Raw genomic sequence first — 21,905 nt, forward strand, 5'->3', positions numbered from 1 at the left:
AACTGAAAAGCAGGCATGGATTGGGGCATTGCTGGCCAACGGAGAGCATCGGTGGTGGCAGGTTCGATGTAAAAAGTTTTTAATATGTGAGAAGTTTTTAATGTTGACATGTTAATGTCTTTTTGATGTTTGTTGGAAGCCGCCCAGATGGGTGGGGCACAAATAATAAATTATCATCATCATCATCATCTATTTCAAAAATGGAGAAAGTTTGTGTGCAATCCTTCCTCCGTTGTGGCGGGAGGCAGGGACACTTGCTGAGTCCAATCTTAATGGGACTCACAACCGCATACCCTCCAACATTTCCCTGATGGAAATGGGGACATCCTATTCCACAATAATAATAATGTAGTAATGTTCTTAATGTTCTTATTTATACCCTGCCCATCCGACTGGGTTTCCCCAGCCACTCTGGGTGGCTTCCAACATATATAAAAACACAATAAAGCATCAAACATTTAAAAACTTCCCTATAAAACTTCCCTTTACATAACTCCAGACCCTCCAATATTTCTCCAATGAAAATAGGGACGTCAGCCAGCCGCATGCTCTTGAATCCCAGGAATTGCAGGGGAGATTAATGCCTCCTGACTGCATGCAAAGTTTAATCCCTGAGCAGGTTAAACCTTGAAGGGGCAGCTGAGAGTCTGAGCAGCGGAAAGGAGGGAGGAGGAACTGTCACAGATTGCCTGGGCTTCATGTTGCTTTTCTCCCTAAAGCGCCCTGGTCTTTGGAGATGTCTCGTGGGCCCAGGTGGCTGGGGGAGTGGGTCAGAAGCTGGAATTTCTCTCCATTCGGAAGGCTTCATAGAATCACAAAATTGTAGAGTTGGAAGGGACCTCAAGGGTCATCCAGTCCAACCCCTTGCAAGGCAGGAATCTCCGCTCAAGCATTCAGGGCAGATGGTCACCCAAGCTCTGCTTAAAAACCTCCAGGTAAGAAGAGCCCAGAACCTCCCTTCATCCTGGCTCAGGTTGTTGGGGCAGTGGCAGGATGGATGGCTGCCCACGGTGGTGTGTGCGAGTCCAGACTGAGGGCATGAGGCAAAAGGAAGGCCAGGCAGGTGACCAGTAGAGGGGGTGCTGCATGTACGAACATGAGCAGGGCTTGCTGGATCAGGTCCAAGGGGACCCATCTGGCCCAGCCTCCTGTTCTCACAGGGACCAAGTGCCCCAAAGGACCAAGGAATGTGGATAGATTGCCTCTGGACCTGGAGGCTCCATAAGGGCCTGGCTGCTGGCAGTGTGATGCTGCAGCAAAAAAGGTGAATGCTGTGTGTCCAATTATGGCTGCCACAATTGAACCTGGAACATGTGAAGAGGAGGGTGACCTAGATGATCAAGGGTCTGGAAACCAGACCTAAGAGGAACAGGCTGGTCATGGCTTCAAGTGACAAGAAAAGAGATTCTGACTAAACATTCGGAAAAACTTTCTGAATTTATGAGCTGTTTGACAGTGGAAAGGGCCCCTCAGGAGGCTGTGGGTTCACCTTCATTTCCTTGGAGGTTTTTGAGCAGAGGTTGGATAGGCATCTGTCATGGATGCTTGAGCTGAGATTCTTGCATTGTAGGGGGTGGACTGGATGACCCTCAGGGTCCCTTCTAGCTCTTCGATTCTACGGAAAACAGGATACTGAGATGGTGTATGCATGCACACACTGCACATTCAAAGCAGATGCCGCCTCCCAAGAATCCCAGCAACTTATTACCACACCACAATCTTCTGCAAAGTCCCTGGAAATCTAGAGCCAAAATATACGCTCACCAAGACTATGTCTACCTGAAGCCCAAATGTGGCAGAGAGAGGGCAATGGAGACCTGCTTTGATTTAAATTTTATGTTGATTTTTTATGGGGTGATGTCTCTCACGAGGACATGGATTCACCTTATTGTTAGACCAATAGATATATTTCCGGAAATAGCTGCAGTTCCTGCATTGTATGGGGTTGGACTGGATGGCCCTTGGAGATCCCTTCCAACTCTACACTTCTAAGATTCTATGTTTTTTTCAAATATGGATTTTTTTTTAAGCCATTGATGTCTTTACTCTGAAGTCACTTCAAGAGATCACACAGGAAGCAATTCACAAATGGAATCAGATTAACAGCGCTTCTTTTTTTAAGAACGGCAACGTAAGCAATTTGAACTGATTTATTAATGAACAAACATGGGCTGTTCAAACACACCAGGCATGAAAACACACCAGGCATATATTGTACATTTAAAATGGTTTGGCTGAAAGAGGGTAAGAGAGCAGGGTCGGGCCTCCCTGATTCAAATGCCAAGCGCAAACACTTTGCCAAGACATTTGTTTGGTTCTGTTTGAAGGAACTGACATCCTGCTTCTCAGAGAGAAAATCCTCAGAATTTCCCCTTTCCATATGTGTGTGTGTGTGTGTGAAAACATTAATTCAAGGGCAGTTACAGGTGCTGCATCTTCAGAGGCCACAGGACCTGGATCCTCCCCAGCCACAGGTGAGGATGCTGGGGCCGTTGCTGTGGCAACCAGCATCTTCACTCCACAGGGGAGCCTTGCCCTGTCTCTGGTTGCCATAGCAACCGGGGAGATGAGCATCATCTGAGCCAGAACAGTGGCAGTGAAGGACAGAGAGGGCAACCGTTGCTTCTCTTTCTGGGAGGTGCCAGGAGCACTAGGTCACAGCCTGTTCACAAGGGCAACCCAGGCCAGGAGCGGGTAAAGGGCTTTTGCGCTCGGATCCTGTTAGTGGCTTTCCCTGTGGGGCATCTGGGGATCCTGGCCTGATGCAGCAGCCGGGCTCTTTCTTGCGTTCTTATGGAACCTCCAGGTCCAGAGGCAGTCTATCTGGACCCCCTTGGTTTTCATTTATCTATGTGGGGGGGGGGGTTCCTCTGTTTGGCTGGTTGGTTCTTTGGATTGCCCTGGCCAAGAGAAACAAACTAGCTGGTTCAATTAACAACAACAACCACAGCAACTGCCTGGCTTTAATAATTATTTTGACTGTGTGATGTATTTTATTCTGTCCCCTGCATTTCGTTTTTTCATAGAATCATAGAACGAGTTGGAAGGGACCCTAGTGGTCATCTAGTCCAACCCCCTGAAATGCAGGAACCTCAACTGAAGCATCCATTTGCACTCATGTTCATTTGTATATCAAGTAGATTCTGCTTGAAATACGTTGCAGGTTGCAAATGGGGCCACTATTATAGATGCATGTTAAATCTTGCTCCATCGGAGGAAACTGTTTGCTGCTGGAGAATCTCGTGAGCTTGTAATGCCACTTTTAGACAGCAAGGGGCAGCAGCCGGCTATTTTTCCAGCCTTTGGGCACTTGGGAAGAATCTTCCCCTGGAGATCTTGAAGGTTCCCTCAGCTCCACAGTAATCAGCCTTCAGCAAATCCGAGCGTAAGGACGCCCGAAGAGCCTGGAGCAGCTGGGCCAGGTCAAGGGGGTCCAGCTCCCTCTTCTCACAGGGGCTGGCAAATGCCAGAATGGCATCCAGAATTGCAGGCCGGACTGCTGTCTTGCCTCACAGACTGGATGAGAGCCAGCAAACTGAAGCTCAATCCAGATAAGCTAGTGGGGGGTTCCCTAGACCAGATGGGCAGGAGATTGCCTGCTCTGGATGGGGTTACACTTCCTCTGAAGGAGCAGGTTCATAGCTTGGGGGGCCTCCTGGATCCTTTGCTGTCGCTCGAGGCTCAGGTGGCCTCAGTGGCCCACAGTGCCTTCCATCAGCTTCGGCTGGTGGCCCAGCTACACCCCTATCTGGACAGGGAGAGCCTGCTGTTGTCTATTGTAATAAACGTAAATCTGCCCTTATTCCCTTATGGGGGGACACAAGAGCCTTATTGAGTCCTTTGTAAGTTCTCCACCAGTCAGAGAAAACAACATAGGCCAGCCAGAGAATACTGAGAAGCAAAGCAGCTTGTAAGCCTGATCTTTATTGAACCGTTGCAACTGGAAAGGAGGAGGACCCAGAACCAAGGTGTGCCCACCCTTATATAGACATTTTAAATTGCCCGCCTTGGAGTCCAAGACCACCCCCAGATACATCATACCTACGGTCTACAACAGTCTACAACAGAAATCTGAGTGTTTACCTCCTGTCTGGCAGGTTACCTCTTAATGCTAACTTGATTGGATACCCTGGGAAGCCTGGCCAGTCTTTTGTAATGACAAATACTTAGTTCCTGAGCCAGGTCACAGGCTCACCCTTAAGACATACCCTTAAGACAGGATTTGTGAATGAAAAGACAATGGGGAGGATTTTCCATTTTCCTTGACCTTGCAGAGAAATAATTTGGTCAGTTTGGAAGTGAAAATGGTTTCAGGGCGGTCCTCCTGTGCTGCTCCAGACATGTGGCCCACACATCTATGTATGCGCTTGGTTGGTACGTTTATGAACATTTATTCATATATATATATATCTCCTAAAAAATTTTATTTCAATATGCTCTGGCAACCTCAAGGTTTGATTATTGCAATGCGTTATACGTAGGGCTACCTCTGAAGACAGTTTGGAGACTTCAGCCATTGCAGGTTGCTGACCGGAGCAAGACAGTTTGAGGCTATTACACTGATCCTGCTCCGACTGCACTGGCTGCCCAATTCCAAGTGCTGTTTTTGACCTCTGAAGCCTTAAAAGGCTCAAGACGGCATTACCTCAAGGACCGGCTCTCCCTGTATAAACCGACACAGACCCTGAGATCATCTTCTGAGGCCCTTCTTCATGTGCCTCCTCCATGAGAGGTCCAGAGGGTGGCACAGGAGAACGGGGCCTTTTCTATGGTGGCTCCCTGTTTGTGGAACACTCTCCCCAAGGTACTAGCTGAAATTATTACTCTTCTTCCAGTTCTTTTGCTGATTAACTTCCGGTGCCTTTTAAAAATGTGTAGGGGGGATTATCGGTTGTTCTTGTTTTTATTGTTATTATTTTATCTTGTATTTTCATGTTGTGAGCCACCCTGAGATCTGCAGAGGGTGGTATTCAAATTTAATAAATAATTATAATAATAGGTAAAGGTAAAGAACCCCTGACAGTTAAGTCCAGTCGGAAACGACTCTGGGGTTGCGCGCTCATCTCGCTCTATAGGCTGAAGGAGCCGGCATTTGTTCGCAGACAGCTTCTGGGTCATGTGGCCGGCATGACTAAGCCGCTTCTGGCGAACCAGAGCAGCGCACGGAAATGCCGTTTACCCTCACACTGGAGCGGTACCTATTTATCTACTTGCACTTTGATGTGCTTTTGAACTGCTAGGTTGGCAGGAGCAGGGATCAAGCAACGGGAGCTCACCCCATCGCGGGGATTCAAATTGCTGACCTTCTGATAAGCAAGCCCAAGGCTCTGTGGTTTAGACCACAGTGCCACCCGCGTCCCACAATTATATTATATATAATTATAATTATAATTTTATTTTATATATATATATATATATATATATATATATATATATATATTGCGGCACAATTCCTGACAGGAACCCAGCCTGGTCAGCATATAGCAAAGATATGCACCGCTTGCCAATTTGCCAAGTTCAAGGCACGGTTAGTAACACCTGAACAGTTGGTGACCCATCTGGCCATAAATTCAGTTCAGATTATTATTGTTATTAATATATACATTTAGTTGTCTCAAATCAGCTTGCAACTACAAGTTTAAGAGAATAAGACATTATTTATTAAATGTGCTCATTATGCAGCATTATAACAAGGACAAAAGGCTTCCCCAAGCCTGGGAATCTCAAGCGTTCTCAAGAGACTAGTCCTTATTGACTAGGGAAGCCAAGATGGTCCAGGGTATGGAAACCAAGCCCTATGAGGAACAGTTGAAGGAGCTGGGGACGTTTAGCCTGGACAAGAGGAGACTGAGAGCCATATTCATGCATCTCAAGGGCTGCCACGTGGAAAAGGGAACAAGCTTGTTCTCTCATGCTCTGGAGGGTAGGACTCAAACCCATGGCTTCAAGTGACAAGAAAGGAGATTCTGACTCAACATCAGGAAGTACTTTCTGACAGCAAGAGCTGATTGACAGTGGAACGGTCTCCCTGGGAAGGTTCGGGACTCTTCTTCCTTGGAGGTTTTTAAGCACAGGTTGGATGGCATCTGTCCTGGATGCTTTAGCTGAGATTCCCGCATCCCAGGAGGTGGGACTGGGTGACCCACAATTCTATCATTCTGTGCTGCTGGAAGAGGGTGGCAGAAAGGGGAATTATTAATCTGCCTCCTGGCAGGGGGTGCTGCTCCTGCACTCGGCCACCAGAGGGCGGGCTCGCTCCTCCGGAGTTGGCAGGGTGCTGGGGGCTTCCCTTCAGCCGGTGAGGGCACAACAAAACTGCTCTCGGGTCCCCATCATGTGCACGGCTGATCCTCGCGACCCCCAGTCATCGTACCCATAGATAAATACGTACTGCAAATCCGCTTAATTAAATTTGTTCAATTTAATATCATTTGCATGTCTAGTTAGCTTCATTGCTGAGTCGGGGTTGCAAGCACTTTGTCCTCCCAGCCCCCCCCCCCGTGAGGCAGGTCGAGCGAGGAAATAATCACTGGTCATTCAGTGAACAATGTGGCAGAAGGGATTTGAACCCAGAGCCCACTGCTAGGCTGTCACTCTAACCATACTGCTTCTCACCTGCCTTAATTTAATTCATTGTTAAGTTGTAGTCTCAGATATGTAAAATCTGTGAAAGAGATTCGAGAGATCAACCTCTCTATTTTGTGTGACTCTAGAACTTTCGGGGGGGGGGCGAGTTAGACAATTACGCGGAGCGGCAGCAGGTTCAAAGTGCACAATGTCTTTGGGCAGGGTATAAATAATAACATTATCATTATTATTAATAATAAGCTGCCTACAACAAATGTATGGAACTCGCTGCCACAAGATGTGTGGCTACCAGTTTTTAGGTGGTTTTACATCGGGGGGCCTTAAGGCAAATCCATGGTGGGAGAGGGAGAATCCTGCCCCCAGGCTCAGGGAGAGTCATCTTGTGGGCTCCCTGGAGATGCCAGGTGGTTCTTGGCCTGTTCTGTTCCTAGAGCAAGCCTTACTCTTTGAGCAATCCTCCAGCTCCAGGAGCACTCCACCTTGCCATGTCGACTGGAGAGGTTGTTTTCCTCCTGACCTTTGGAACTCCCTGCCTATTGACATCAGGCAGACTCATTCACTGGACTCTTTTTGGTGCCTGCTAAAAGCACCTTTGCCCACTGGTTCAGAAAGCTGATGCATGTTTTAATCTGCTTTTCCTCTTCTGTTGCTTTAACTTATATTTGCTGCCTTAATAAGTCTATTTCCTTCAGTTTCTAGAATGGTAGTCGGAAGGGACCCTCAGGGTCATCCAGTCCAACCCCTGCAATGTGCAACGTGAGGATCGAACCCCAAACCCTCAGATTGAGTCTCATGCTCTTTTGACTGAGTGGTCCAGTTTACTAATTCTTCTTATTAATAATTTTATGGTTTTGTCTTTCCTGTAAACTACTTTGAGGTATGTTTTTATTTTTTGCAGTGCATAAATGTCATGAAATAAAGAAATAGAGGTCTCTGGTGTGTGTGGGGGGGGGGGTCGTCTGACCGTCCTCTGCTGGAGACAGGGAGGTGGGTCGGGTGGGTCTGATCCCGGCCCGGTCCTGGTTCCTCCTTCTCCATCACATCTCCTCTTGCTCATAGACATAATTCACTCTCGAAAACAGCACTTTTTGTCCCCATCCGAACCGGGCTGGGTTTGCTGAGTCGGGGCTGAGTCATCTCTCCTGCGCGGCGCGGTTGTAAAACCGGATCCTCTCCGGGTGCAAGCGGGGTCAAGCCGCGTGCCAGACCGATGGCTGACCCGTCACCCACTTTGGCAGGGGTCCGATTCGCCGCGGAGGGGCCCCAACCCTCCGCCAAGCAAGGAGAGAAGAGCTCTGCATCTTTATTTCCTGAGTCGGGGAGTTGCACAGATCCTGCGTCTCGCCAGCTCGGTCGGGCGAGCGTTTGCTCCGGAGCAAAACTGACACTGGGATTTTGCAATTAGTGAAACCAGTGAAATTACTAGGGCGTTTGTCTGTTTTTAAGGGTTGTGGGGGAGGTCAGAGAGAGAGAGAGAGAGAGAGAGAGAGAGAGAGAGAGAGAGAGAGAGAGAATGGGGTTTTGAAGAAAAATGTGCAATTTGCAAAGTGCAGGAATGGACTTCAGGCCGGGGGGGGGCCGCGGGGTTGGGGGGGTTGTATTAGGGAGAGGTTTTTTGAGGGGTGGATGGAGCTCGCAAGCTGCATGCGTGGCTTTTCTCCCCACACACCCGAGAAAAAATGTGCAAGCTCCAGCGAGTGAGTCAGAGGAGTGTGAAACCACGAGTGATATTTGCACAGCCCACGCCACGCGCCCGGCTGCTCCTCCTCCTCCTTGCATAGTGGGGGGGGGCACAGCGCCCCGACTAGCCCACTGCCCTCATCAAAGCCCACTTTTATTTTGGCTCTCTCCGTTGCCTGCAAACACGTCTCTTTTATTTGAGTGCAACAGGTTTGCAATTTAAAAAAAAAAATCCCAATGATTTTGAAGAAAGAAAAGCAACCCCAACGGTTTTGTAGGGAAAGCCTATCCGTGCATGCTGATCCAGCCGCCTTGCGTACTTTATTTTTGCAATTACTATAAATTTGGCGCTGTGTGTTGCATTGCCTTGCGTTGCTTCTTTTTACGCGATCGCTGCTGTTCTTATTCATTCCCATTTCGCCCTGGCTCCCTCCGATTGCAACCTTTCGGGGAAATTCTGCAAAACAGGGACGCGCAGCCAGAAAGCTCCCCATTGCGCCCGGCCCTGTTTTCTGTGGAAATCTTCTCCTAAGCAGGAACTGCTGCTGCTGCTGGGAAAAATGAACCGAAACTCGCTTCTTCTTTTTGAAGGGGGGGTGGAAAAGAAAAAACAAACACGCCGTTCTTTGAAGCAGCAAAAAAGAGCCGCGCCGCGCGCCAGCAAAGCGCCTCCTTCGGACTTTTCCGAGTTGCAACATTTCTCCTCCCCCACGTGGTGGCTCCTGCGCGCCTCCGCCAATCCGGGGGCTCCCGGAGCCGACCTTTGTGGCTCGAGAGCCAATCAGGAGGAGGAAAGGACCAATTCGAGCCCCGCCCCTCCCGGGGAGGTTATAAAAAATGCCGTCAGCTGCTCTGGCCGAGTCAGAAGCTCATTCGCCGCCGAAGTCGCGTCTGTGGATCTTAATTTCTCTTTGTGTGCATTGTTATTTTTCCTCCACCACTTTGGAAATCGCCTTGTTCTTCCGCTGGGATTTATTCGCAGGACCTTCTGGATTGTCTGGCTTGTGGGGAAACGTTGCTTTGCTGGAAGAAAGGAAGGAAAGGAAGAAAAAACCCACCAATTTTTCTGGCATTACCTGGACTGGTTTTTCCCCCTTTTGCGCCACTGTGGATTATAATTGCAACATGACTCTGGAAGAGCTGGTGTCTTGCGATAACACAGAAAACAAGTAAGTTTGTGTCTGGGGGGAAAAAAGTGGAGTGGAAGTTTCTGCTGTGGATTTTTTTGCTCCTGGTGCCAAAATCTCATTTCTTCTCTCCCTTCTTCTCCCCCAAAAGGATGAAGTCCGTGAGCGAAGCTGTGGAGCAGCTCCTGGCGGCCGCCCAGAGGCAGGGGGCCTTGACGGTGGGGGTCTACGAGTCTGCCAAACTCATGAATGTGTAAGTCATGTTTTTTATTGCATTTTTTCTGGCTCCAGTAAGTGACTCTTGTGGTTTGTGTGTGTGTTTCAAAAGCAAGGCTTTGTCTGTGCCGCCAGTTTAGTTCAAATTCACAGGGCGTGCGAATCATTGCTTTTTGAAACATACAAGCAACTATATTCATTTATTTTCAGAAATGGATAAATGACGTTGCAAGGGGGGGGGGAGGCAACTTTGATTTGCATCTAGGAAAGCCAAACCTTGCAACAATAAAAAAGTAAAAAACAGAAAACAAAAAGTAACTTACTTATAATATGTAACTATAGAAATAGATGGAAACTGGTAACTTTTAGTATATGCACTCTTGTAACTAAAAGATAAAGCATGCAGCTTTTTAATGGGCAACTAAAATGCACATCTTCTTAATAGGTAGCTAAGATTGTGTAGCTTTTTAATAAGTAGCTAAAATAAAATATGTAACATTTTAATAGGTAGATAAAATAGAGCGTGGGGCTAAAATGAAGCCAAATTTGCAAATGGGCTACAGGGAGCGGTGGAGGCAGGGAAGGGCCCTGGTTTGGGGCTTGGGCTGGAAAGAGCCGCCCTTAACTCTCCGGCCCCTTCCTCTCCCCAGGGACCCGGACAGCGTGGTCCTCTGTCTGCTGGCCATCGATGAAGAAGACGAGGATGACATTGCCCTGCAGATCCACTTCACGCTCATCCAGGCCTTTTGCTGTGACAACGACATCAACATCCTGCGCGTGTCCGGCATGGAGCGGCTGGCGGCCGTGCTGGGAGACGGCTCCCAGGACACCGCGGAGCCACAGGACCTGCATTGCATCCTGGTGACGGTGAGTTGAGCTGGCAGCGCCCACGTGGCCCCGGCATGCCCGAGTTTTCCTGGGACGGTGTCAGGAGAGGAGCTGCACATGCGGGACTCGCCTGGTCGGGAAATGGGGAGGGTGCAGGCCGGCATGGGGATCAATGGAGCGCACCTCCGGGGCTGAAGCCAAACTGCTGTCTTAGCACCACCAAAGGGACCCTCTGGGGCACAAGCCTGGGCAGTGTTTCTGGTGGTCCACAAGCAGGGGAAATGCCCAGCCTGCAAGCCTTAGCCTTGCCACAGCAGGGGAGAGATGAGTGCTGTCACGCTGCATCCTGCAGTTTAATAGTGTTTTGTTTCTTAAAAAGAGAAGTTCTGGAGGTGGACAAATATGAAGGACAGCTTTTTGGGGGGGGTTGCCATCATGTCCTGGCCAGCCGTCATGTATGGCCCTTGGGAGGCCCTTCCTACGATGGGAAGGGGGCATATCACCCCAACATGTCTGGGGGGGGAAGGGAATAGTCTGTTGTCTCAGCGCCATTTGGGAAACTGACAAGCTCCCCTGACTGGCCCAGATTGGAATGTCCTTCCTCCTCCAGGGAGGGGATGAATTCCTGAAATGTCATTTTTGCTCCTGTGTGTGTGTGTGTGTGTGTGAGAGAGAGAGAGAGAGAGAGAGCGCGCACATGCGCAGTTGAGCCCAGCCAGATGTGAGCTGTGTAAACAGCACTTCCTGAGCTGCCTTCTGGATTGCAAGATGGGGGCAGAATGCTTTTCTCATTATCTATTTGCCGTGTTTATACGCCCTCCAAGAAGATACAGGCCCCTCAAGGTGTCATATGCAGTTCTCCTCCACTCCCCCTCTCAGTCCCCACAGCACCCCTGTGAGGTAGGCTAGGCAGAGAGGTATAGTAACTGCCCCCCCCCCCCCCGCTCACCCCCTGAGCTTCATGGCCAAATGCAGGGATTTGAACCCTGGTCTCTGCTGGGTCCTTGTATTCTGACATTCTGGACAGGATCTTGTTTTTGCAACTGGAGGTTTCATGTGTCTTCCCTCTCCCACAGAACCCGCACACGGATTCCTGGAAGACCCAGGGCCTGGCAGAGGTTGCCAGCTACTGCGAAGAGAGCCGCTGCAACAACGAGTGGGTGCCCTATGTCACCCTCCAGGCTCGCTGAGCCGCCCCACGATGCCCCCTTGCCAACTGGGAAAAATAAACCAAGAAGGGAAGAGAAAGCGTTCTCTTTTGTTGTTGTTGTTAAGAAAAAACTAACCGAAACCACGACTGGCCGCCCCAGCAGAAGCAGAGTGGTGGGTGGTGAGTCAGAGAGACGAGGCGGAGATCGGTGACGAGATGATCTCGGAGGAGGAGGAGGAGGCTGCCTGGTGACCTGCTGACTTGCAAGCTCCTGCGTCAGCTGACTGCTCAGCAGGAGGAGGAAGAGGAAGAGGAGGGCCGCCGCGCCTTCCTTTGTGCTGCCGGGAAAGGGATCTGCTGCCTTGGGGAGGATTGCACAGATGCCCTCTTGCCGAGAGAAAGGCAAACGGAAGCAGAATCCTTAGCATCTGCGGGACAGCTTTACAAATAAAAGACAGTTTGCAAATGAACTCCTTTTAAAAAAAAATTTAAAATGAACTGGATGCAGAGAAGTTCTTATTTATCTATTTAAGAGAAAAAACACGCAAAATGACTTTTTTGCACTTTTTGCACTGAGAATCAAATACATCTATATATTCTTATATCTGATTTTAAAAGCTGCAATAAAAAAATTTGTTACCTTCTGAAAGCGAATCGCGACCTGTGTTTCTTGAATCTGCCATCTCGTTTGCCAACCTGGTGCTGTGCCCAGAGGCTTTTTTGAGCTGCAGGGGTGGTGGGTGTTTGCAGCCTTGGAGCACACCAGCTTTGCAAAGGCAGACTTTTTCCCATCGAGTTGGGAGGGACCCCTGAGGGTCATCTTGCCCAACCCCCAGCAATGCAGTCCTCAACAGGGTCGTGAGGTCATTGCCCTGCAAACAACTGGTCACCTGAATTCTTTGAGGTTGAACAAAAGACTTCAAAGTAATGCATTGATTGTTTGATTGATGTTTGACTTATTATATTTTTTAATGCCACTTTTCATTCAAATGAGTTGCAGAGTGGCTTACGAACAATGAATAACAATGATAGAACATAATAGAAATACAGCATAAATCAAATGGAATCATATAAAATAATTAACAAATCTTTACTGAAACAATCACAATCTATAAAACACGGTTAACAAAGCAACAATGGAAAAATAAGCTAAGCATCACAATTACTCATTTAGCATTGAGGAATACACTATGTAGGAACCGTCCAATTTCTCCAGCAAGGCCTGCAAGTCCCTCCTCCTGTTTATAGAAAGCCCTTTTTGGTGGGTTAAAAACTTTGCAGCTCTAAAATGGTTTTGCCTGAGATGAAAACTTTTGACTATTGGATCATACTTGATCTCACACCATTTAGAGGAATGTTATTTTTAAAATAGAAAATCTGGGGGTTATCTCTGCAAAACAAAATTCTAAGGATTGCTGGGAGAGGGAGTTGTAACCTGCGGAAGCAACTCAGGTGTTTGGAGTCGGTTAAAAATGGCCAAATAAAGCAGCATTGCCTCTTCCTTGAAAAGATGATAATACATGTTTCAGCTTCTTGCCTTAACCTGCCCCCAAATGCTGTGGTTTGCGGGGAGCAGAAGTCAAGAAGGGGAGCCCATGATGCCAAGCCAAGAAGGTGAGTGCCGGGAGAGCAAACTTATTAATAATTGCATTTATAGCCCAGCTTCTCTTTATTCCAGAGAGCTCATTTAATCCCACAACCCTGTGAGGTAGGCCAGGCCAAGAGACAGTGAGCTGCCCCGAAGGTCAAGCTTCACAGCCAAACAGGAATTTGAACCCAAATCCTAGCCTGACCCTCTAACCACTACACGGCGCTGCCTTTCAAACTGCCTCACTGACTCCACCACAGTTGGTGCTTTCCGAAAAACCTGCCAGTGTCTCAATGGCCAAAGCCCAGGCTCGTTCCTCGGTCACAAGTGTGCAAAATCCGCATTCTGAGCTGGTCACCCGGCCTGGGAGGGGGGTGGCTGGACTTTATAAAAATTGCTCTGACTTCACAAGAGCCCTGTGACCATAATTCCTGTTTCACAGAAGAGCAACGGGGGTTTCCCAACCTTGTGACTCGCTGGTGGCAGGTGGTCCCTGACATCAAGTAACTGAGCAAAAATACATAAATCTGAGTCAGGTATCCACTGGAAATGGAAAGAAGTCAAAGGTACTTTTTACTATACGTGGTGGACATTTTGAGTGGCTAAGGGTTTGGGGAAGATGGTTTACAATGAGGTAAAGAAAATATTTAAGGCGACTCTTAAAAAAAAACCCAGAAGTCAGTCCATTACGGATAACTGAGATGAATGTTCCAAAAAGGCAGACAAACTTATTTCTATGTGCAGCAACGGCAGTGAGGGTATTATGTATGCAAAAATGGCAAGAGGAGGTGACAGCTTCCAAAGGAGAGGGGCAGATAAAATGGTCAGAATATGACAAACTATAAAAATTAGAGATCAAGAAGAGGCAGGTTTTAGGGAGGATTGGAAAGCTTTTGTTGAATATCTAAAGAATCATTGTAAACATGTAAAAACGTAAGTAGGATTTGAATGAAGGAACAGCAGTAAAATGTGTACAGTGGTACCTCAGGTTACATACACTTCAGGTTACAGACTTTGCTAACCCAGAAATAGTACCTTGGGTTAAGAACTTTGCTTCAGGATGAGAACAGAAATTGTGTGGCAGCAGTAGGAGGCCCCATTAGCTAAAGTGGTGCTTCAGGTTAACAACAGTTTCAGGTTAAGAACAGACCTCCAGAACGAATTAAGTTCTTAACCAGAGGTACTACTGTATTTGGGAACAATTGGAAAGGATAGGACATAGAATAATTATAATATGCAGCAATATTAGAAAAGAAGAGGAAACCATGGTGTCTTGCCGAATGCATGCTGGTTCTCATAAAATGAGATTAAGAAATAATACAGTCATACCTCAGGTTGAATATGCTTCATGTTGAGCGTGTTCGAGTTGCGCTCCGCAGCAACCCGGAAGTAACGGAGCGTGTTACTTCTGGGTTTCGCTGCTTGCGCATGCGCAGACACGGCGAAAAGCCACACACACATGTGCAGACGTGCCATCACTGGTTACGTTTACTTCTGGATGCGAACGGAGCTCCGGAACGGATCCCGTTTGTATCCAGAGGTACCACTGTACAAAACACGAGTGAGAAGATTAAAGAGTTTATTCTAAACAGCAAGCAATATATAAATAGCCCATCAGCCTGCGCACGAGCTTCTCTAAAACTCTGCCCACAACCATCTGATTTATAGCTAGCTAGCCTGTGTGGCTTGCCGCACTTTCTCAAAACAATGTCCAGCATCGAAGAAGGTACCCAGCTTTCCAGCTGATCAGGGCATTGAAGGTGTTCTGTCAAAGTCCTTGAGGAACAGAGGCAGGAAGAGTAACGAGCTCAGATCACTAACTCCTCAAAATGCAATTTATCTTCTGGATAGATTGCCCAAATACACCGAGGGGGGGAGGGGAAGTCAAATGGTGAATGAAAATCAATTGGAAAGTATTGTTTTGTATTAAATTTGTAAACTATTGAAATTTTTAAATATATGTTTTTCAAGGAACTTGGCAAGGGAGATGGGGGCTGGAGGAGAACTCTCCCTTGGCCTTGAGCACTAGCCATGCTGGCTGCTGGGAGATTTGAGTTCAGGATGCTCTGGAAGTCCCTGGCTATTCCCAGCCCCAGAGTTATAAAAAGGCAAGCAAGTGAGCAGCCAGGATTACAAGAACTGCAAGCTCAGAACCTTAGAGTTGTATTTGATATTCTTTATTGAAAAATAAAAAGTACAAAAGTTCAAGTGCACAGAGCAAGATAAGACACAAAAATGAAGAAACTAGAGATAGTACCCATGTAGAAAACTAAACAGAACAGAACAACAATATTGTGTACATTGCAAAAATAAAAAGCATTTTTATTGTAATTAACCAGACCTTAACCTAATATGGTATTTATAAAAACGAATTCCAAATATTGTCAAATTTGTCCATGACAAGTCTATGTTTGTGTATGCAACTTGTTCATGTGTAGCAAGTTTGTATTACTACTACTAGATATCCAATCCAATTGTTAAAGGGAGTTGTGTTTGCCCTTAATACAGCAAAAAGACAGATACTGATGACCTGGAAAAATAGAATCATAGACTTGTAGAGCTGAAAGGGACCCCCAAAGGTCATCTTGTCCAACCCCCGCAAGGCAGGAATGGCAGACATAGAATCCCTGCCGGATGCCCATTCCACCTCTGTTTCAAAACCTCCAGCGAAGGAGAGTCCACCCCCCCCCCCGAAGCCTGTGTTTGCAACAAGATGCAGGAAACCTGCATTGCAGGGGCTTTGGCAAGCTGACCCTCAGAGTCCCTTCCCACACTACAATTCTGTGATTTTGTAACCCGTGGAATCCATGCCGGCCAGAGAACAGTCCTTATTGCTTTATGATGCTGCAAAGACTCTCTTGTTGCCGTTGCAGCAAAACATTGAACCAAGTGGTGGTGTTTTCCTTGTAAACTCTTTTCCACAAGCCACTAGCCCTCAAGATGGCTTAGAAGGAGAGGCCTGGCAGCATCTCTAGAGGCAGGAGTTCCCCCAAACCAGAGAGAAGTCTTAGCAGTCAGCAAAGGCTTTTGCCCCTCCTTAAGAAACCACAGGAGAGAGGATTATGTAAAGAAGATGCACCCCAATATGCAAAAGAATTAAACATTTGCATACTTATTCTCCCTCCATCCACTTCTCAGGCTCTCCTCTTTCAAGCTTGTCTCTGCAGACTCCAACACAGCAGAAAGTTTTTGCTGCAAGGTGGATTTTTTCCCCTTTTTCTGTCTTTCTCTTTCAAAACCCCCTTTAAAAAAAGTATTTTCTATTAGATTATTTCAAATGCAAAGCAACAAGATAAAATAACCCAGAAGCAAGGCCAAATTTCCGAACTCTTCCTCAGGCTGTGAATTCTGGGGGGGCTTGCTCAGGGTGCGCCCAAAAAAGGAGTCACCGAAACATGGGTCTTTCCAGATGCAGCACCCTTGGGTGCTCACCCAGGCCTGAGGGTGTTCCCGCTGATCACACAGTTTCTGGCTTTTCAGCGTCAGTTGGGGGATTTCTTTTCCCCTTTGCAATGCTGTTGTAGGTGGAAAGAGAGCGATAAAAAGCCACCTTTCCTTTCCCCTGAGGCGTGACACACTCACAAACACACGCAGCAGCCTCCTCCTCAACCGCAGGCCCAGCTCTCTCTGGGGGGTTTTCCTGTAAGCTGCAGATGAGATCTGGGCCGCCACGGCTCCCCACCCCCACCCCACTCACCGCCCACTGGGTGCCCAGGGTGGGGAAGCCCCTGGTGCAGGGGGAGTTTCTGAACTTTGAAGTCTGGTGTTTTTTTACTTGTTCCACTATTTAGCAGAGAAAGCGCTGGTGCAAAAGGACGGATGCAGTGGAGTGCTTGCTTAGCACGCAAAAGAGGGTTGGGCTAGATGGCCCCTGGGGACCTCACTCAGCTCTACAATTCTAGGATGCAATGGGTTTTGGGGTTTGGGAGAGGAGAAGGGCAGGTTCTGGAGCGGATGGGAGCGGGAATTAAGGGAAACGGTTGTCTAACTCTGCAAAAGGTGAACCTCAGTCAGGAAGGAGCCCCTGCAGAAAAGGCCCTTCCTCCTCAGATCAAGTTTACTCAGGAGTAAATCTCACTGGCTGAGGTTTGGGGGAGTGTCCAGGCTGAAGCCAGCTTTTTGCAAAAGTCGGAGCCTGTGCGCTGCTCGTGTCTGGCTCTGTCCCACCAAGTGGGGACGACCTCACTCTCTGGTTGCTGTTAGAAGTTCAGGAGCACACAGGCTCCCTGGTCAGGAAGAAGCCCGCATTGCCCTTTGCAGCTCAAGTGACTTTGCATGTTTTTCTCTCTCCCCCCCCCCCCCCCACTTTCGGATTTTGCAAAGGGCTCCACCCAGAAACACACACACAGTTTCTACCCTTTGCAGAAAACTCAGAAGGCCACATTGGTGGCCTATCTTGGACCCACCTGGCTTCTGGTCCTGGCTGGCCTCCCTGCAGAAGTGGGAAACAGCCAGGGATTTCCCCCTGGGAGGAAGAGATTTCAAGCGCACAGAGGAAATAGGGCGAAGTTTAAGACACCAGAGAGGGAGCTATGCAAATACAGCCATCAGCAAAGCCCCGACCTTCAGAAAGGCTCCAGTTTCTGAGGAGGCTGTTTGTCATGGCCAGATGGAGCCTCCACACCCAAGGAAGTCTATCTCTAAATGCCAGGTGCCAGGGATGGAACACACACTTCTCAAATGTTTAGCTCCTGGCATGTCCTTGCTCTGTCTGTGCCTTTTGGGACTCAAAGTGAGAATACAATTAAAACAGGGTGGCAGGTGAAAAACCCCTCCTCCTCCTCCTCCCCCTCCTCCTCCTCCTCCCTTCTCTCTCTCTCTCTCTCTCTCTCTCTCTCTCTCTCGTCTTAAATCTTCACTGTGTTACAGCTGGAAAGTTTACAATGCTTTGGACCTGCGAAATGAGCATGTGCTGCAGCTCAGCTCTTGCAAAGCACAGCTTAGACTCCCCACACTCAATTTCAGTTGTGTTTATAGGCAGACACTATGCAATATGAAAATGATCTCTAGGCAAAGCCCCTTGGCAAATGGGAGCTCAGTTCTTGCACATCATGGCTTTGGCTTTGTGGGAGGGTGGTTTGATCCTTCCTAGTAATCTGTCCGTGGAAAATTATGCAATGCAAAATTAACATGCAGTTTAGATGAGCTCTTGCAAAGCACCGGGCGGTGGGGGTGGAGTGGCTCAGCTCTTGCAATGCATGACTTTGGCCAACATGTGTGTGGTTGCACACCCATTCTCAATTCTGTTAGAATCATAGAATTGTAGAGCTGGAAGGGACCACAAGGGTCATCTAGCCCAACCCCCGGCAATGCAGGAATCTTCTTGCCCAGTGTGGGGCTCAAACCCATGACCTTGAGATGATGGTTAACTAATTTTATTATTTATACGCCAGCCATCTGACTGGGTTGCTCCAGCCACTCTGGGTGGTTCCCAACAAAATATTAAGAACACAATAAAACATCAAACATTAAAAACTTCCTGCTACAGGGCGGTCTTCCAAAATCAAAGAGTTGCTTATTTCCTGGACATCTGATGAGATTAAGAGTCTCATGCTCTCTCTAATAACATGCACCTGAGCTCTCAACTATGTTATAGCTGGAAAGTTTGCAACACTTTTTGACTTGCAAAATGAACATGGTCTGCAGCTCAGCTCTTGCAAAGCACAGCTTGGTGCATTGTACCAAGTGAAAGTGCCTGCACTTGGTCAATTTTAATTGTGCTATAGCCGGACACCATGAAATACTATATTAAAAATGCAGTGCGCCCCATATCTCTTGGCAACGAGCTTTTGTTGACAGGGAGCTCAGCTCTTCCACATCACGTAAGTAATAAATGGCTGTAAGTCACCTTGAGGGTTTTTTTTAAGTGACTACCGCAGAAAGTTTGATAAATGACAACCCACAGTCTCTGTGGGGTGTGTGGGGTTTAACCTTAATATTAATCTGACAGCAGTGCAAAATTAACAAGTACGGCACTCTGGTGCGATGAAGCAGCTCAGCTCTTGCACAGTGCAGCTTCGGCGGGCTGAATCCCTAACCAGGCGCCCTCGGCGCCCCGTGCTGCCCTGACCTAGATGGCTCTTGCTCAGCCAGCTCTGCCCTCCGGGAGGGAGACCATCTTCTTCCCTCCTGGCCTCTTGGCCAACCTCTCCCAAAGAGGCTGGTGACCTGGATCTGGTTTGCTCACACCCAGAGCTGGTTGCAATTACCTGAAGAGGCTTTTAGAGAACAGGCAGCACCTCACCCTTTGATTGCTCGTGAGGTGCCTGCCATAGTGACTCCCCGCTTTTCCAGGGTGCTCCCCACTATATTGAAAGGGGGTTGGACTAGATGGCCCTGGAGGGTCCCTTCCAATGTTACAATTATATGATTCTGCTTCTTTCCCCCTAAGAATCTTGGGAGCTGCAGTTTTCAAAGGTTCTGGGAACTGGAGCTCTCTGAGGGGCAAAACTACAGTTCCCAGAATCCTTTGGAGGGAAGAATGTGCATTCAATGGCTTTAAATGTTTGGTGTGTCTCCTAGTCGGGTAGCAACAACAAAACCTGCTAGCACATTTTCAAAGCTCAGCAGGATCAGGCAGGGTCTCAAATTGGATGAAAAACCAGAGGTTTGATTCCTGCATTGCAGGGGGTTGGACTAGATGCCCCTCTGGGTTCCTTGCAACTCTAGGATTCTATAATTCCCTTTATCTGTACGCTGAATTTTCCTCAAAGGCCTCAGGGAGGTTTAGAACATAGGCTGCGTACATGCCATACATTTAAAGCACACAAACCTCCTCTGAAGATTCCTGGGAACTGCAGTTTGTCAAGGGTGCTGGGAACTGTGGTTCTATGGTGAGCAAACTACAGTTCCCAGGGTTTTTGGGGGAAGCAATGCACTTTAATTGCATGCTGTGCACAGAACCTGTAATCAGCTTCCTTCCTTCCTCCTCAGCAGCTCATTATGTCTCCCTCACTTGAGGAACAATAATTTTGGGTTGCCTGTGGCCACAGTCTACTCAAAAGTAGACCCACTGGAATTCAATGGCCTGAACTGGTTGTGCATGCTCATTTCAGCGGGATGTAGTCCATAATACTGTTATCATGTGCAGCACAAGTAAGGTCTAGGAAAAAGTGTCTTTGCCCCAAGGTGCTTACAATCTAAAATTGGAGGGGGGGGCAGCAAGAGACAAGAGAGGAAGGCAAGGGGGCATTTCCAGCTCTGTTCTGCTCTTAACAGCTTTCTTTTCGTCTGGATAACTTGATCCAAAAACGTCTATGTAGCTCCATTTGTTTGTTTGTTTATCCTTTATTTATTTTCCAGAATAATATTTAGGTTCTAAATAACAAAAAGTCCAGGTATTTGCCATTTTTTGAGTCAGAAGCAGCAATTGCACAGCTCAACAAATGCAATGCCTCGAGCAACCATAGAACCAATAACTATGGACCCCCCGCATCGGTTTGGACGCTTTTAATTAAGATTTTCCGAGTGAGGACCGGTAGCCAATTAAAATAATCTTCATTGGGAACTGAGCTGGGAAAAAGCAAACAAGGACACTAATCAAAAGGAGGTTCATTCTTTGTCCATTTGAAGAGATAAGCTTGGCAAAAGTGAGATACGCTTGGCAGGAGGTCAGCTGCCAGGTGCTGGGCTTTGGAAAGAAGCCAGATGCCAAGCAGTCCTGGCTGCAAGGCAGGAATTATTTGTCCGCCTCTGGGTTCCTTCCAGCTCTACAATTCTATGGTCTTTTGTGCTGCCTTGGGGGAAACAGATAGATAGATAGATACTGTAGATTTAAAAAAACAAACCTGGTTCATAAGAAGAGACTCCTCTCCCCTGTGGAACCTCCCGAGACTTGAGCTAGGGAACTGAAGTCTGCAGTGCTTCCTGTCTCCAGAATACCCCTGCCTCCTCCATCCCTGTTATTCAGCTCCATCAGGGGGCGTGCAGGAAATCCAGTCCGGCTTCCGCTAACATACTTTCACCTCCATCCTCACAGCCTTGAGGACTGGCTCCTTGCTTTTGCATTATCCTTTTTAACAAGGCAATGGGTTTTGCTATGAGGGCCTCCAGTAGAGTCAAAGGTGGCCTTTTTTGCGCGGGGTGTGTGTATGTGTGTGTTATGTGTGTGTGTCAATGCAGAGACCTCCCATGACCCCTAAAAAGGGACCCCCCCCAGCCCCCGCACTCAGAGATGAAGCTACAAGATGCAACCATTTGAGGAGGGGGATCTCCCAAGGATATTCCGGACTCCCCCCTCGAAACTTTGACTTTTAAAAATAATATATAAAAAGCTGTGTGTGTGTTCATAATTTTACAAGTGTCTGTCATTTCGCCTCTTCCTCGCCATTTAAAGCAGGGTTTATATGAGATCTGAATAGATCTGCCGAGGGGCAGCCCCACAGAAGGTGCATTGCAGTAGTCCAGCCTGGAAGTCCAGTATTAACTGACATTATTCCCCTGCTGGATTTACAGGGTTCCTAACACACACACACACAGAGAGACCCACGAGCCCATTATGGGTCAGGTATTCACTTCCAGAAATAGTCTACGCCTCTCCCCAGCGCAAGTGGGGCACAGCCCCATGACACACTCCTCGCACTCGGCTCCTGGCAACAACAGCAGCAAGCCTGCTTTAATGAGGCCCACTTCCTGGAGGGTGGAGGGAAAACTGAGGCAGGCAGGGAGAGCTAGATACCTCCCCCCCCCCCCCCGCCGCACGTGGCCAGCGCCAGGAGCAGGATCCTGG

The 21,905-nt window shown here is 48.0% G+C and overlaps 1 protein-coding gene across 1 annotated transcript; it reads left to right on the forward strand.

The window, feature by feature from the left end:
• The first annotated feature begins 9,131 nt into the window (after positions 1-9,131).
• GADD45B (growth arrest and DNA damage inducible beta) lies at positions 9,132-12,238 on the forward strand. Its single transcript, XM_083422058.1, has 4 exons — positions 9,132-9,437; positions 9,547-9,648; positions 10,262-10,478; positions 11,516-12,238. The coding sequence occupies exons 1-4, from the start codon at positions 9,394-9,396 to the stop codon at positions 11,627-11,629; spliced, it is 477 nt and encodes a 158-aa protein (XP_083278184.1). The 5' UTR covers positions 9,132-9,393; the 3' UTR covers positions 11,630-12,238.
• Positions 12,239-21,905: the final 9,667 nt, after the last annotated feature.

The sequence above is a fragment of the Podarcis tiliguerta genome (assembly GCF_965153285.1).
Source record: "Podarcis tiliguerta genome assembly, chromosome: 18".
In the NCBI taxonomy this organism is placed as follows: Eukaryota; Metazoa; Chordata; class Lepidosauria; order Squamata; family Lacertidae; genus Podarcis; species Podarcis tiliguerta.